General features: G+C 36.6%; 1 protein-coding gene across 3 annotated transcripts in view; it reads right to left on the reverse strand.

Annotated features, from left to right (window-relative positions):
• The window catches only part of PSMD1 (proteasome 26S subunit, non-ATPase 1), a 105,241-nt gene that overhangs the window by 32,954 nt on the left and 57,135 nt on the right, over positions 1-15,152 (reverse strand). For all 3 annotated transcript variants that reach the window (XM_027118680.1, XM_027118697.1, XM_027118687.1), the window contains one exon: positions 7,271-7,385. In XM_027118680.1, coding sequence (XP_026974481.1) covers positions 7,271-7,385 — 115 coding nt within the window. The remainder of the gene's footprint in view (positions 1-7,270; positions 7,386-15,152) is intronic.

A 15,152-nucleotide genomic window follows, 5' to 3' on the forward strand; every position in this document is an offset into this window, starting at 1 on the left:
AGCAGAAGCAAGAACTACAATCCTGAAGCCTGTGGAACAAAAAACACATTCACGGAAAGAGAGACAAGATGAAAAGGCAGAGGGCTATGTACTAGATAAAAAAACAAGATAAAACCCCAGAAAAACAACTAAATGAAGTGGAGATAGGAAACCTTCCAGAAAAAGAACTCAGAATAATGATAGTGAAGATGATCCAGGACCTCAGAAAAACAATGAAGGCAAAGATCGAGAAGATGCAAGAAATGTTTAACAAAGACCTAGAAGAACTAAAGAACAAACAGAGATGAACAATACAATAACTGAAATGAAAACTACACTAGAAGGAATCAATAGCAGAATAACTGAGGCAGAAGAACGGATAAGTGACTTGGAAGACAGAATGGTGGAATTCACTGCTGTGGAACAGAATAAAGAAAAAAGAATGAAACGAAATGAAGACAGCCTAAGAGACCTCTGGGACAACATTAAACGCAACAACATTCACATTATAGGGGTCCCAGAAGGAGAAGAGAGAGAGAAAGGACCCGAGAAAATATTCGAAGAGATTATAGTCAAAAACTTCCCTGACATGGGAAAGGAAATAGCCACCCAAGCCCAGGAAGCACAGAGAGTCCCAGGCACAATAAACCCAAGGAGAAACATGGCAAGACACATAGTAATCAAATTGGCAAAAATTAAAGACAGAAAAATTACTGAAAGCAACAAGGGAAAAAATGACAAATAACATACAAGGGAACTCCCATAAGGCTAACAGCTGATTTCTCAGCAGAAACTCTACAGGCCAGAAGGGAGTGGCATGATATATTTCAAGTGATGAAAGGGAAGAACCTACAACCAAGATTACTTTACCCAGCAAGGATCTCATTCAGATTCAATGGAGAAATCAACAGTTTAAAGACAAGCAGAAGCTAAAAGAATACAGCAGCACCAAACCAGCTCTACAACAAACGCTAAAGGAACTTCTTTAAGTGAGAAACACAAGAGAAGAAAAGGACCTACAAAAACAAACCCAAAACAATTGAGAAAATGGTAATAGGAACATACATATCGATAATTACCTTAAACATGAATAGATTAAAAGCTCCAACCAAAAGATACAGGCTCTCTGAATGGATACAAAAACAAGACCCATATATATGCTGTCTACAAGAGACCCACTTCAGACCTAGGGACACATACAGACTGAAAGTGAGGGGATGGAAAAAGATATTCCATGCAAATGGAAATCAAAAGAAAGCTGGAGTAGCAATATTCATATCAGAGAAAATAGACTCTAAAATAAACAGTGTTACAAGAGACAAGGAAGGACACTACATAATTATCAAGGGATCAATCCAAGAAGAAGATATAACCATTATAAATATATATGCACCCAACACAGGAGCACCTCAATACATAAGGCAACTGCTAACAGCTATAAAAGAGGAAATCAACAGTAACACAATAATAGTGGGGGAATTTAACACCTCACTTACACCAATGGACAGATCATCCAGACAGAAAATTAATAAGGAAACATAAGCTTTAAATGACACAATAGACCAGATAGATTTAATTGATATTTATATGATATTCCATCCAAAAACAGCAGATTACACTTTCTTCTCAAGTGCACACAGAACATTCTCCAGGATAGATCACATCTTGGGTCACAAAACAAGCCTCAGTAAATTTAAGAAAACTGAAATCATATCAAGCAACTTTTCTGACCTCAACACTATGAGATTAGAAATCAATTACAGGGAAAAAAACCTAAAAAACACAAACACATGGAGGCTAAACAATACGTTACTAAATTACCAAGAGATCACTGAAGAAATCAAAGAGGAAATCAAAACATACCTAGAGACAAATATGACAATCCAAAACCTATGGGATGCAGCAAAAGCAGTTCTAAGAGGGAAGTTTATAGCTATACAAGCCTACCTCAAGAAACAGGAAAAGTCTCAAATAAACAGTCTAACCTTACACCTGAAGGAACTAGAGAAAGAAGAACAAACGAAATGCAAAGTTAGCAGAAGGAAAGAAATCATAAAGATCAGAGCAGAAATAAATGAAATAGAAACAAAGAAAACAACAGAAAAGATCAATAAAACTAAAAGCTGGTTCTTTGAGAAGATAAACAAAATTGATAAACCATTAGCCAGACTCATCAAGAAAAGGAGGGAGAGGACTCAAATCAATAAAATTAGAAATGAAAAAGAAGAAGTTACAAAAGACACCGCAGAAATACAAAGCATCCTGAGAGACTACTACAAGCAACTCTATGCCAACAAAATGGACAACCTGAAAGAAATGGAAAAATTTGTAGAAAGGTATAACCTTCCAAGACTGAACCAGGAAGAAACAGAAAATATGAACAGACAAATCACAAGTAATGAAATTGAAACTGTGAGTAAAAATCTTCCAACAAACAAAAGTCCAGGACCAGATCGCTTCACAGGTGAATTCTATCAAACATGTAGAGAAGAGCTAACACCCATCCTTCTCAAACTCTTCCAGAAAATTGCAAAGAACACTCCCAAGCTCATTCTATGAGGCCACCATCACCCTGATACCAAAACCAGACAAAGATACAACAAAAAAAGAAAATTACAGACCAATATCACTGATGAATATAGATGCAAAAATCCTCAACAAAATACTAGCAAACAGAATCCAACAACACATTAAAAGGATCATACACCATGATCAAGTGGGGTTTATTCCGGAGATGCAAAGATTCTTCAATATACACAAATGAATCAATGTGATACACCATATTAACAAACTGAAGAAGAAAAACCATATGATCATCTCAATAGATGCAGAAAAAGCTTATGACAAAATTCAACACCCATTTATGGTAAAAACTCTCCAGAAAGTGGGCATAGAGAGAACCTACCTCAACATAATAAAGACCATATATGACAAACCTACAGCAAACATCATTCTTAATGGTGAAAAACTGAAAGCATTTCCTCTAAGATCGGGAACAAGACAAGGATGTCCACTCTCGCCACTATTATTCGACATAGTTTTGGAAGTCCTAGCCACAGCAATCAGAGAAGAAAAAGAAATAAAAGGAATACAAATTGGAAAAGAAGAAGTATAACTGTCACTGTTTGCAGATAACATGATACTATATATAGAGGATCCTAAAGATGCTACCAGAAAACTACTAGAGCTAATCAATGAATATGGTAAAGCTGAAGGATACAAAATTAACGCACAGTAATCTCTTGCATTCCTATACACTAATGATGAAAAATCTGAAAGAGAAATTAGGAAACACTCCCATTTACCACTGTAAAAAAAGAATAAAATACCTAGGAGTAAACCTACCTAGGGAGACAAAAGACCTGTATACAGAAAACTATTAAGACACTGATGAAAGAAATTAAAGATGATACAAACAGATGGAGAGATATACCATGTTCTTGGATCAGAGGAATCAATATTGTGAAAATGACTATACTACCTAAAGCAATCTACAGATTCAATGCAATCCCTATCAAATTACCAATGGCGTTTTTTACAGAACTAGAACAAAAAAGTCTAAAAATCTGTATGGAGACAGAGAAGACCCCAAATAGCCAAAGCAGTCTTGAGGGAAAAAAATGGAGCTGGAGGAATCAGACTCTGTGACTTCAGACTATACTACAGAGCTACAGTAACCAAGACAATATGGTACTGATAGAAAACCAGAAATATAGATCAATGGAACAGGATAGAAAGCCCAGAGATAAACCCACACACCTAGGGTCAACTAATCTATGACAAAGGAGGCAAGGATACACAATGGAGAAAAGATAGTCTCTTCAGTAAGTGGTGCTGGGGAAACTGGACAGTTACATGTAAAAGAATGAAATTAGAACACTCCCTAACTCCATACACAAAAATAAACTCAAAATGGATTAGAGACCTAAATCTAAGGAAAGACACCATAAAATTCTTAGAGGAAAACATAGAAGAACACTCTTTGACATAAATCACAGCAAGAGATATTTTGATCTACCTCTTAGAGTAATGGAAATAAAAACAAAAATAAACAAATGGGACCTAATGAAATTTAAAAGCTTTTGCAAAGCAAAGGAAACTACAAACACGACGAAAAGACAACCCTCAGAATGGGAGAAAATATTTGCAAATGAATCAATGGACAAAGGATTAATCTCCAAAATATATAAACAGCTCATGCAGCTCAATATTAAAAACACAAACAACCCAATCCAAAAATGGGCAGAAGACCTAAACAGACATTTCTCCAAAGAAGACATACAGATGGCCAAGAAGCACATGAAAAGCTGCTCAACATCACTAATTATTAGGCAAATGCAAATCAAAACTACAATGAGGTATCACCTCACACCAGTTAGAATGGAATCATCAGAAAATCTAGAAACGACAAATGCTGGAGAGGGTGTGGAGAAAAGGGAACCCTCTTGCACTGTTGGTGGGAATGTAAACTGATACAGCCACTATGGAGAACAGTATGGAGGTTCCTTAAAAAACTAAAAATAGAATTACCATATGACCCAGCAATCCCACTACTGGGCATTTACCCAGAGAAAACTATAATTCAAAAAGACACATGCACCCCAATGTTCACTGCAGCACTATTTACAATAGCCAGGTAATGGAAGCCACCTAAATGCCCATCAACAGACGAATGGATAAAGAAGATGTGGTACATATATACAATGGAATATTACTCAGCCATAAAAAGGAAAAAACTTGGGTCATTTGTGGATGGACCTAGAGACTGTCATAGAGAGTGAAGTCAGAAAGAAAAACAAATATCGTATATTAACACATATATGTGGAACCTAGAAAAACGGTACAGATGAACCGGTTTGTAGGGCAGAAATAGAGACATAGAAGTAGAGAAGAAACGTATGGACACTAAGGGGGGAAAGTGGCGGAGGGATGGTGGTGGTGTGATGAATTGGGAGATTGGGATTGACATATATACACCAATATGTATAAAATAGATAACTAATAAGAACCTGCTGTATAAAAAAATAAAATAAAATTCAAAAGAGAAAAATCAGAGCGATTAATAAATAATACAAATACCATATAAATGTATTCCTTTTCCTCACTTCCCTGAAAAATGTAGTGCCGTTGTTTAGAAGAGAAAGTTTTGCAAATGTTACTCATATTGTCAATATTGTTTATGAAGTATTCATGATAAAAATATAAGAAAATTTCCAACTTATAAGTTAAAAGACACTAACTTGGCCTTTGAGGTATGTGATATGACCTCAAAGATACATTTTAGACTAAATAGGCTTTTAAGAAACAAAATTAACGTGCCAAGTTTCAGACAGATAGGTATTGATACGTAGATCATACAAACTATCTAGAAATAAAGCAGACTTGTTTAGTATGAGTAATGAAGAATATTCATTGAATTAAATTGTCAGATACTGTGTCTCAAAGAACATTTGCTCCTAGATAGCATATTAAGTTTAGAATAATCTGGAAAGAAAAAAATCTAATTTACATTTAACTTATGAGGTCTGACATAAATGTCTACTAAATACCGGAGGGAGAAAATACTTAGTAAAACATCCAACTATATTTTTCCTTTGTTTATAGAACAGATGTGTCCTAGAAAAAAATGAAGGCCTATTTCTATAAACTGTATTTTATACACACAATGACTTTTCTAATAACACTGAAGATACATTCTCATGTAAGAAATTCTCCTCCAAAAGAAATGAAAACATTTAAAAAACAAAACTGTGAGGACAGAGACCACGTCCAACTTGTTCATCATCATATCCTTAAAATGATCTTCCCTTCATCATTCGACAAATATTTACTGAAACTCTACTATGTGCCAGGTCTGACTTTAGGTTTTAGCAGTGAACATTCTGTTCTCAGGGACCTTACATTTCAGTGGAGAGAAGACAGACAATAAATAAATAGGTGTAAAAATATGTCAGGTGGGGCTTCCCTGGTGGCGCAGTGGCTGAGAGTCCACCTGCCGATGCAGGGGACGTGGGTTCGTGCCCCAGTCCGGGAGGATCCCACATGCCGCAGGGCGGCTGGGCCCGTGAGCCGTGGCCACTGGGCCTGCACGTCCGGAGCCTGTGCTCCGCAACGGGAGAGGCCACGGCAGTGAGAGGCCCGCGTACCGCAAAAAAAAAAAAAAAAAAGAAAAACAATGTCAGGTGGTGATGAAGAAAAATAAAGCAGGGTAAGGAGACAGAATAAGAATATTGGAAGGGCATGTCTCTATAAATTTTTATACAATTCTCGCCACATATAGTGAAAATGCCTATTTTAATTCCTAGCTTTAATAATGTTTTATGTGACTAGAAAAAAATTATTTGTATCCAATACTAATACTCTTTATTAGAGAAAAAGTCAAGCAAATTAAAATGTAATTCCTGGAATCAATCAATAAACTAATAATTATGCTTTACTTTAGTTCGGACAAGAGATGATTTTTAAAAAGTGGCTCCCTTCTGATGTAAAGACACTGGGAATATAATCATGTTCTTCTTCCCTCTCTCTCTCTCTCTCTCTCTCTCTCACACACACACACACACACACACACACACACACACACACGCCTGTGTGCTATTAAAAGAAAAGTGCACCTTTTGGGGAACTGGCCAAGGTGTGTTCATGTGCTCTATGAAAGGCAAAATGTGGTGATTTATGTTATTGCTGTGAATCAAGAATACTTGTTACTAAAGCATTGGTGCATTTCTTTATGACTCTCATGACAAACTGTTTTCGAATCATCAATGTACCTAACCCAAGTCTTTATTTTGTCACTTTTGTGGGCTTAACAAATACCAGGTTATCTATTATGTTCTTGAGAAAACAGGCAAACAGCAGTTAAATATAAACTTAAAACAAACACACAAAAAAATCAAACTGAGTTGACTGTGGTGGCCTCAAATAAGAACTTTGATTTCCACAATACTTATTATGCAAATTAAACATGTAAAATAACAATGTAAAGCCAGAGTAGCTCTTCAAAGAAAAAAATACTATTTCTTCTTTTTAAAGAAATCAATGCTTTCATAAAAAATTCAACAGCATTGTTTTCATTAGAGCCATCCATGTAATGTGGTGGTTTGTTCTTAAACGGCTTTGAGCAATCCAGAATAGTTAAGTGAGGAAGTTCTGGGAAGCTTAACTTGTGAGGCAAGTTAAGTCTTACAGATCACACCACACTTGTATTTTTACAACTGTTACATAAACTTTTCGGCTGCAGAAAACAGTCTGGCGCCAGAAAAGAACTGACCGCATTGGCTTTGGCCTTTACCTTGTTTCCTGTACCAGCACAGCAGATGCCCAGGGCCATTGCAGCTCCATAACGCACATGAGGATTGTAACTCTCTGACAACAATGAAACGACACTGGGGCACTGTTCAGGGGTCCTGATAAGAAACAGAGAAAGTGAAGACAGTGTTATAGATAACATATTTTAAATCAAGATGGAAGAATTTTAATCAATTTTTTGAAAGTTATGGGAAACAACAGAGTTATATTTAACACAGAAGTTACAGAATTAAAAATCTCCAACAGAATTCTAATTATTGATATTAGAAAGCTATCTTCAACATTCAGAGAATATATGAAAAGAAAGAGGAACATATCAGTGATCCCTCAACCACAGCTCTGCATCACAGCATTACTCATTCCCTTCTGTCTTCTCCAGGGTGGGGAACAGCCCTACGGGGGGTGGGGGGGTGGGGTAATGGGGACGGGGAACACTACCCTACGTCCATTCTTATAACTCCTGCTTACTCTGTGTCTTGTTTCAGAAGACAAAAGTCACTTACAGAGACTCCAAGATGTTTCCAAAGCTGCACAAAAGATTTAAAACTCCCAGTATTACTCTGATTGAATATTAAATTGTTAAATAAGACTTGGTATGAAAAAATTCTGATTTTTTTTGTCTTCAGCAATTATTTTTGTGTTGATAAGAATAGAGAAATTGTTCTTTTCTCATCTTCTTCATATTTGCAGCAAATACAGAAGAGAGGACAACCTTGACAAATGAAGTATCTGATCTCATCTTTGAAGGACTATCCTGTTATAGTGGTCACTCCTGAGGGGGCAGCAGGTTGGGTGTAGTAACTAGAAGAGACTGTAAGGGGAGTTTCTGGAAGGCTGGTACTGATGTTGAACTAGGTGCTGGTTACACAGGTGTGTTCAGTTACGAAAATTCATCAAGCTGTAGGCTAATTATGTTCATATTTTTAGATGTATACTACACTTCAATAAAAACTTAAAAAGAGACTATTAATATATTACGTTTCATTAGAACGCTTTTTCTTTTTTCTTTTTCTTTTTTTTTGCGGTATGCGGGCCTCTCACTGCCGTGGCCTCTCCCGTTGCGGAGCACAGGCTCCGGACGTGCAGGCTCAGCGGCCATGGCTCACGGGCCCAGCCGCTCCGCGGCATGTGGGATCTTCCCGGACCGGGGCACGAACCTGTGTCCCCTGCATCAGCAGGCGGACTCTCAACCACTGCGCCACCAGGGAAGCCCAATAGAACGTTTTTTAAAAAAAGTATCCTGTTGTGAATAAAAGCAGTTATTACCTACAGACCAATTTAAATCTATAATTCTATGTTGAAATTGTCCTCTAGCCTCAAACTCCAGTGAATGGTAAATTCAAATTTCAAATGGAGTAGAGCCAAGTTTATGCAAACTGTCTATAAAGGTGGAATTTTGGGGGAGAGGCAAGATAGGGGTAGGCGATTAAGAGTACAAACTATTATGTATAATATAAATAAGTTACAAGGGTATATTGTACAACACAGGAAATACAGCCAATATTTTATGGTAACTATATATGGAACATAATCTTTTAAAATTGTGAATCACTGTTGTACATCTGAAACATATATTATACATCAACCATACCTCAAAAAAGAAAAAAAGGTAGAACTCTGCTATCACTCTTTCTTGAAAATGTTCTTTCTCAGTTTGATGAAGCTAGCTCCTAGTACGAAAAATCTGTAAACAATCTAGTGGCAACAATACAGAAGAATAGTATAAAGAAAGCAATGTACTAGGAAACAGAAGATCTGGGTTCTAGTCTTAGTTTTGTTAGTTTCTCAGTACATGACATCAGGCAAATCACTTAAATTTTCTTTTCTGTAACTAGAGATAATATTTCTTGACTATCATGCAGGAATAATATAAAAACAAATGAACAAATACACATATGCTTTCAGTTAATGAGTACTGAGGTAAATAACAGTAAGTTATATAAGAAGTAAAAAACCCATGTTCTAGTTCCTGTTTTGCCTCTAAATAGCTGGGATAATTTTAGACAAGGTTCAATTAACCATACACTTTGGGGTCCCTTTTCACATCGGAAAAAGAACGAATTGGACTAAAAGTTCCATAAGGTCTGTTCCACTTTACAAGTCTATGGCTTTTAAAAATGAATCAATCATCAAAGGTTTTAAATCAGTGTTCATTATTACAGGACATTTCATCAATGAGAAATATTCCTATGAAATAAAAATGAAATTTTAAAGGTGATATCATACCAAAGAGGTTGCTGGAGAATTACTGTAGTTGACAGCATCATTGTTTAACTTTTTAAAAATAAATAATTAATTAACTTTTGGCTGCATTAGGTCTTCGTTGCTGTGTGCGGGCTTTCTCTAGTTGTGGTGAGCGGGGGCTACTCTTTATTGCAGTGCACGGGCTTCTCAATGCGGTGGCTTCTCTTGTCATGGAGCATGGGCTCTAGGCGTGCAGGCTTAGTAGCTGTGGCTCACGGGCTCTAGGTGCGCAGGCTCAGCAGTTGTGGTGCACGGGCTTAGTTGCTCCGCAGCATGTGGGATCTTCCTGGACCAGAGCTCAAACCTGTGTCCCCTGCATTGGCAGGCAGATTCTTAACCACTGCACCATAAGGTTAAGTCCCATCATTATTTAACTTTTATTTTTCACTTGCATTGGGCTAAGAACTTAAAAGTTCTGTCCATAATTTTTTTTTAAATGTATTTATTTTTATTATTTATTTTATTTTTGGCTGTGTTGGGTCTTTGTTGCTGCACGCGGGCTTTCTCTAGTTACGGCGCACGGGCTTTCTCTAGTTGCGGCGAGCAGGGGCTACCTCTTTGTTGCGGTGCGCGGGCTTCTCATTGTGGTGGCTTCTCTTGTTGCGGAGCACGGGCTCTTGGTGTGCAGGCTTCAGTAGCTGCGGCTCGCGGGCTCTAGAGCGTAGGCTCAGTAGTTGTGGTGCATGGGCTTAGTTGCGCCGAGGCGTGTGGGATCTTCCCGGACCAGGGCTCGAACACGTGTCCCCTGCATTGGCAGGTGGATTCATAACCACTGGGCCACCAGGGAAGCCCAGTTCTGTCCATACTTTGATACTCAAATCCTCTGACAAACTCAAACATCTTATCACATAACAAATTATAAATAAAACCACTCAAGACTGCACATGTCTCAAGGGGCAAGGATGGAGACTGTGTCTTCTGTACTTTTTCCCATAAATTAGTGGCACAGTGCTAGGTACTAAAGATAAAATAATTTTTATTACTTAATAAAAGACAAAGGGAGCCAAACTAAATATATATTTAGAGACTTGACCAACAAGTATTTCCTACTAGGTTCAAATCCTAAGGGTTAATCACTGGGAAAAATATCAGGCCCTTCCTTGTTCCCCTCCTCACTTAAGTTTTTAACTCAGCTAGATAATCAAAAATGAGAGAGTTAACAAGTACCTCTGAGTTACTTCATAAGGGCTAATTGTGTGTCTTTTAATTTTATGTGCTTTGAAGTTCCCAGTAGGGAGACCACATAAAGGGCTAGGGAAGGCCTACTTTAAAAAGTAAAACACTGAAACAGGTAACTAAGTTCTGATTTGTTGTTTCAATAAAATTTCTTGGCTTGTAGCTAACAGTCATCTTACCAACTTACTATTTGTACAACCTTCCAGAGAGCAGGAATTGTGCAAGGGCATATGCACAAGTCACTACCATATTATCCAACCATAAAGTGCACATATGAATTCCTTTTTTTAAAAACATACTGGCTATTAACTACTGTTTATTGAATATTTTGTACAACCTCAATATTAAATTGTATTAATCAAAATGCTTTCAAGAATATGTGTCTTTTCTAATCTATCTTCCCTAGAAAAGGAAAAAATATAGCACTATACGTATACAGGCAGAAACACTGTTCTAAGCACGTGGGTTTGGTCCATCGCAGCGGGAATTTGGTGAGGACATAAACCTCACGGTAGTCCCTTGGCAGAGTTATGAATTTATATTTTCATTAGGTAGGTGCCACAGGATTACCATAATGACACAGGAATTAAGAGTATTCCCTCTGTTTAAGTCCCTTGTACTCCCTACCAACAGACTCCAAATAATCTGAGCAGCATCCTGAATTTTGAAGTGCCCGTTGAACGTCTTTAACTAAATAGTCCACAAATACCTCAGTCAATACACAGAATTCTGTACAGAAAGAGGAATAAAGGGCACCCCTCCCCTAAACTGCTTCTCTTTCCGTCATGACTATTCATCTATACACCAAGAAAACTCACATTTTCAATCATTCTATTCTCTCATTCCCCACATCTAATCTGCCCAATCAAGTGAAACCTTTAAATCTTGTTTCTGTTTGCACTGCTTGTTTTAGACCCTGATCATCTCTCACTTGAAATAATACAGTGATTCCTTAAACGATCTCTCTCTTCCTCCTCTCCCTTTCGTTTTCAACATGCTGTGGTAGAGAGAACGTGGGCTTGGAATTTGAAAAACCTGGATTCCAATTCTAGTGCAGCCATTTATTAATAGAATGGCAATCATTAAGTCTCTCTGAGACTTAACTGCTTCATGCATAAAATGATATCTGCTCCACCTTATTTATGCTGGGGAGTTAGTGGTGTGGTAGAGTAGAATACTATACTATAATTACTAAAATCTTAATGCATAACCAGAAATTGCCTTTGGGCCAGAACCAGGAATTTGGTTACTAGTATGCTGTAGTTTGGGCTCTTATTTTTTAAGAAAGGTAAGGCAACTCATACCCAAAAGTTCATTCAAAACAATGTAAAACAAGTTGGATATTAAACCTAGAAAACTGGTTATATACAGGGTTCTGACCTCCAGATTTCCTCACCAACTTTTTAGGGAGCTAATGGCACAGAGAACACTTTACCTACCTTGCCCCTCAGCTGCAGCAAGGACAGGACATTCCAGGGAAAAGTGACTCACAAAGAGCTTATCCTAAACGTATCTTAAAACTTCATTTATTTTATGATCTCCCACTTGTTAAAAGTATTATACTTAGAATAGGGCATTAACAATTTCATGAGGTTTAGAAAAAAATTTTGCCTGCGAACATAAATACAGAGCTTTGCCTGGGAGCCTAACGCAAAGAGCTTTACCTAGTTGATTACCATAAAAGACTGATATAGGTTGTGAGGGCTATAAACTCAAAAGCACATAAAAAATTCTTTTATGTTTCTCAGTCTAATAATAGTTCCAACTCTGACACCTTCTTCAGAAAATTTGTTAAGACAAGGAACGACAAATTCTTCAATTAGCTTAGACATTCAACCTCTTCAAGAGTACAATAAAATCATAATATTCTAGGTTTATTTTAATTTTTCAACAGGCAGCTCTAAAAGGACAAAAGAATTTTTCTAAGCAATGATCGCAATGCAAACATTCACTGAAAGCAAAACTTACATTAATCTTTATCCAAATACATAATACATGTTGGTATATATGTCTAATTTTTAAAACTAAGCTAATAAATGATAAAATTATATCATCACCATCTTGAAACTGGTAATGAATTAATGGGCAACAGCATCATTATCAAAGACGCTAACATCATGAAAAGAGAAACAACTAGACCTTACACCTTATGTGCACTGCCAGCCCCTTCTTAATAAAAAAGGAGGAGGAGGAGAGGGAGGAAGGAGGAGAAGGAGAAGAGAAAGAGTGAAAAATTGAACCAGAATGTGACCAAGCCTCTAGATCTAACTATCAATTTACAGGAAATATAGAAGACCAAAAAACATTATATTACACACAGGGATGCAACTGAGAAAGAGGGGGGCAAGGCAAGGGAAGGAGAAAGAACCCACAAATTAATAGAAAATACACTAACTCTTTAATAACAATTCATAAGGCTTTTTTTCAGTTATTTTAGATAATTCTGACTCTCCTTGAATGTTAGCTTTTCTATGTAAACATTTATCTCTTTAAGATAATGTCACAAAATAATTCCTGTAGTTTGTTTTAATGGCTTTGGATCAACATTTAAAACTAAGTATTTAAATGACTAATCCCTGATCAGCAATACAAGTTCATCTCTATGTCTCTGTGAACATATTTAGAAAAATAAATGTCTAGAAATGTTCAAGTCACAGGAAAAATAGTGGATTTTGTTATATTGGCTGGGGATAGTTAGAGAGCAAGGAATTCAACACTTTGATTAGCACAAAATGTGTTACCTATGACTTAGCTTTTCCTCATATTTACATTTTGATATATTAAATTTAAAAGTATATTTACTCAGACAATTACAAATTTGCTAGCTGCATTTGTTCTCAACAATGGAGCTACATGTTGTGGGAATTCTAGCAACATTTCTTGCTCTCTTTATTTCTTGGCTAGTTTATAAAAATTTAAAAAGTGAATACCATTAAAAGAGGGGAGATATTTAACATTTTGAATTTTGTTTTCATCACAACATAAAACATACATAAAATATTATCACAAAAATAACTGAAAAAGAAGAAAACAGTTTCATTTCCCAAAAACACTTCTGTCCTATGAAACTCTGTATCCTAAGCTACTGCTATTTGTAGTTTTTTACTACCGTTTTTATGAGTTTTTTTTTTACCATCAATTTAGTATTTACTGAATTATCTATCTACTACATGTAAAGTACCACAAGGAAAACAAAACCACACAGATCTTGCCCCAAACCTTACAAATTTAGTGCAATCTTTAATGTTTCTTTTTTAACATCTTATTGGACTTCAGAAAACTAAAAATAATTATAGTTTTAGACAAGCTTTTGGTAAGTTTCCAAACAGATTAATTTCCTTCAGGTGCTGCCAAAATGGAGTGAAAATATCTCAAATAGGTGAGAAGAAAGTAGACTGAAAAGATTTATATAAAGAAATTGCTACTTCACCATAAGAAACATGGCTCTTAAAAATCTCAGATTGCATTCCTGAACCTAGAGAAATGTGTAACATTCGAAAAGTTACAGAATTATCAGCATGTTTCCCCCTGCCCTTCAAATCATCAAACTAAGAAATGAAAAATTCTCTAGAGGGGGTTCAACAGCAGAATTGAGCAGGCAGAAAAAAGAATCAAATAAGGTTAACTGATAATATTAAGTTAGGTTAATTGAGAATTGAAGTTAGGTTAGTTGAGATTATCCAATCTGAGGAGCAGAAAAAGAATGAAGCAAAATGAACAGAGCCTAAGAGACCTGTGGGTGACACAAAACACACCAACATACGCATAATGGGAGTCCCAATGGGAGAAGAGAAAGAGAAGGCTGAAAGAACTCTTGAAGAAATAATAGCCAAAAACTTCCCAAATTTTGATGAGAGACTAGAAACTTAACAAACTCCAAGCAGGATAAACTCAAAGAGAACAGTGAACAAAAAAGACAAAGACTACATTCTAGTAGGAGAAAGACAATAAACAATAAATGATAAAGTAAGTAAAAAGGTGAAGTTCTAAGGAGAATCAAAAAAGTAAATCAAGGTAAGGCGTATTGGAAGAGCCAAGAGAAGGGGGCATTTTGCAGTATTCATTAGAGTAGTCAAGGCATGCTTCAATGATAGGTGATATTTAAGCAAAGAAAAGAAGGCAGTGAAGAAGTGAGCCAAGTGGCTATCCAGAGAAGGAGTATATTAGGTAGAGGAAACAGCTCAAGCAAGGGCCCTGTGGGGGAATGACGCCCAGCATGTTTGAGGAGTGGCAAAGAGGCCAATAGTTCGAGTGTAGTGAAGAGGGGAAGAGTAGTTGAACACAGGGCCAGACTATAGGAAACTTGGTTTTTACTATGAGTGAAGTGAAGGGCAGTCAGGATTCTACGCAAAGGAATGATATGATCTGACTTGTTTAAAAATGGTAATTTTGGCTGCTCTACTGAGACCAGAGGGCAAAGGTAGAAGAAAGAAGATGAGTTAAGA

The sequence above is a fragment of the Aethalodelphis obliquidens genome, unplaced genomic scaffold, assembly GCF_003676395.1.
Source record: "Aethalodelphis obliquidens isolate GAN/ISIS:26980383/991018 unplaced genomic scaffold, ASM367639v1 scaffold2, whole genome shotgun sequence".
Classification (NCBI taxonomy): Eukaryota; Metazoa; Chordata; class Mammalia; order Artiodactyla; family Delphinidae; genus Aethalodelphis; species Aethalodelphis obliquidens.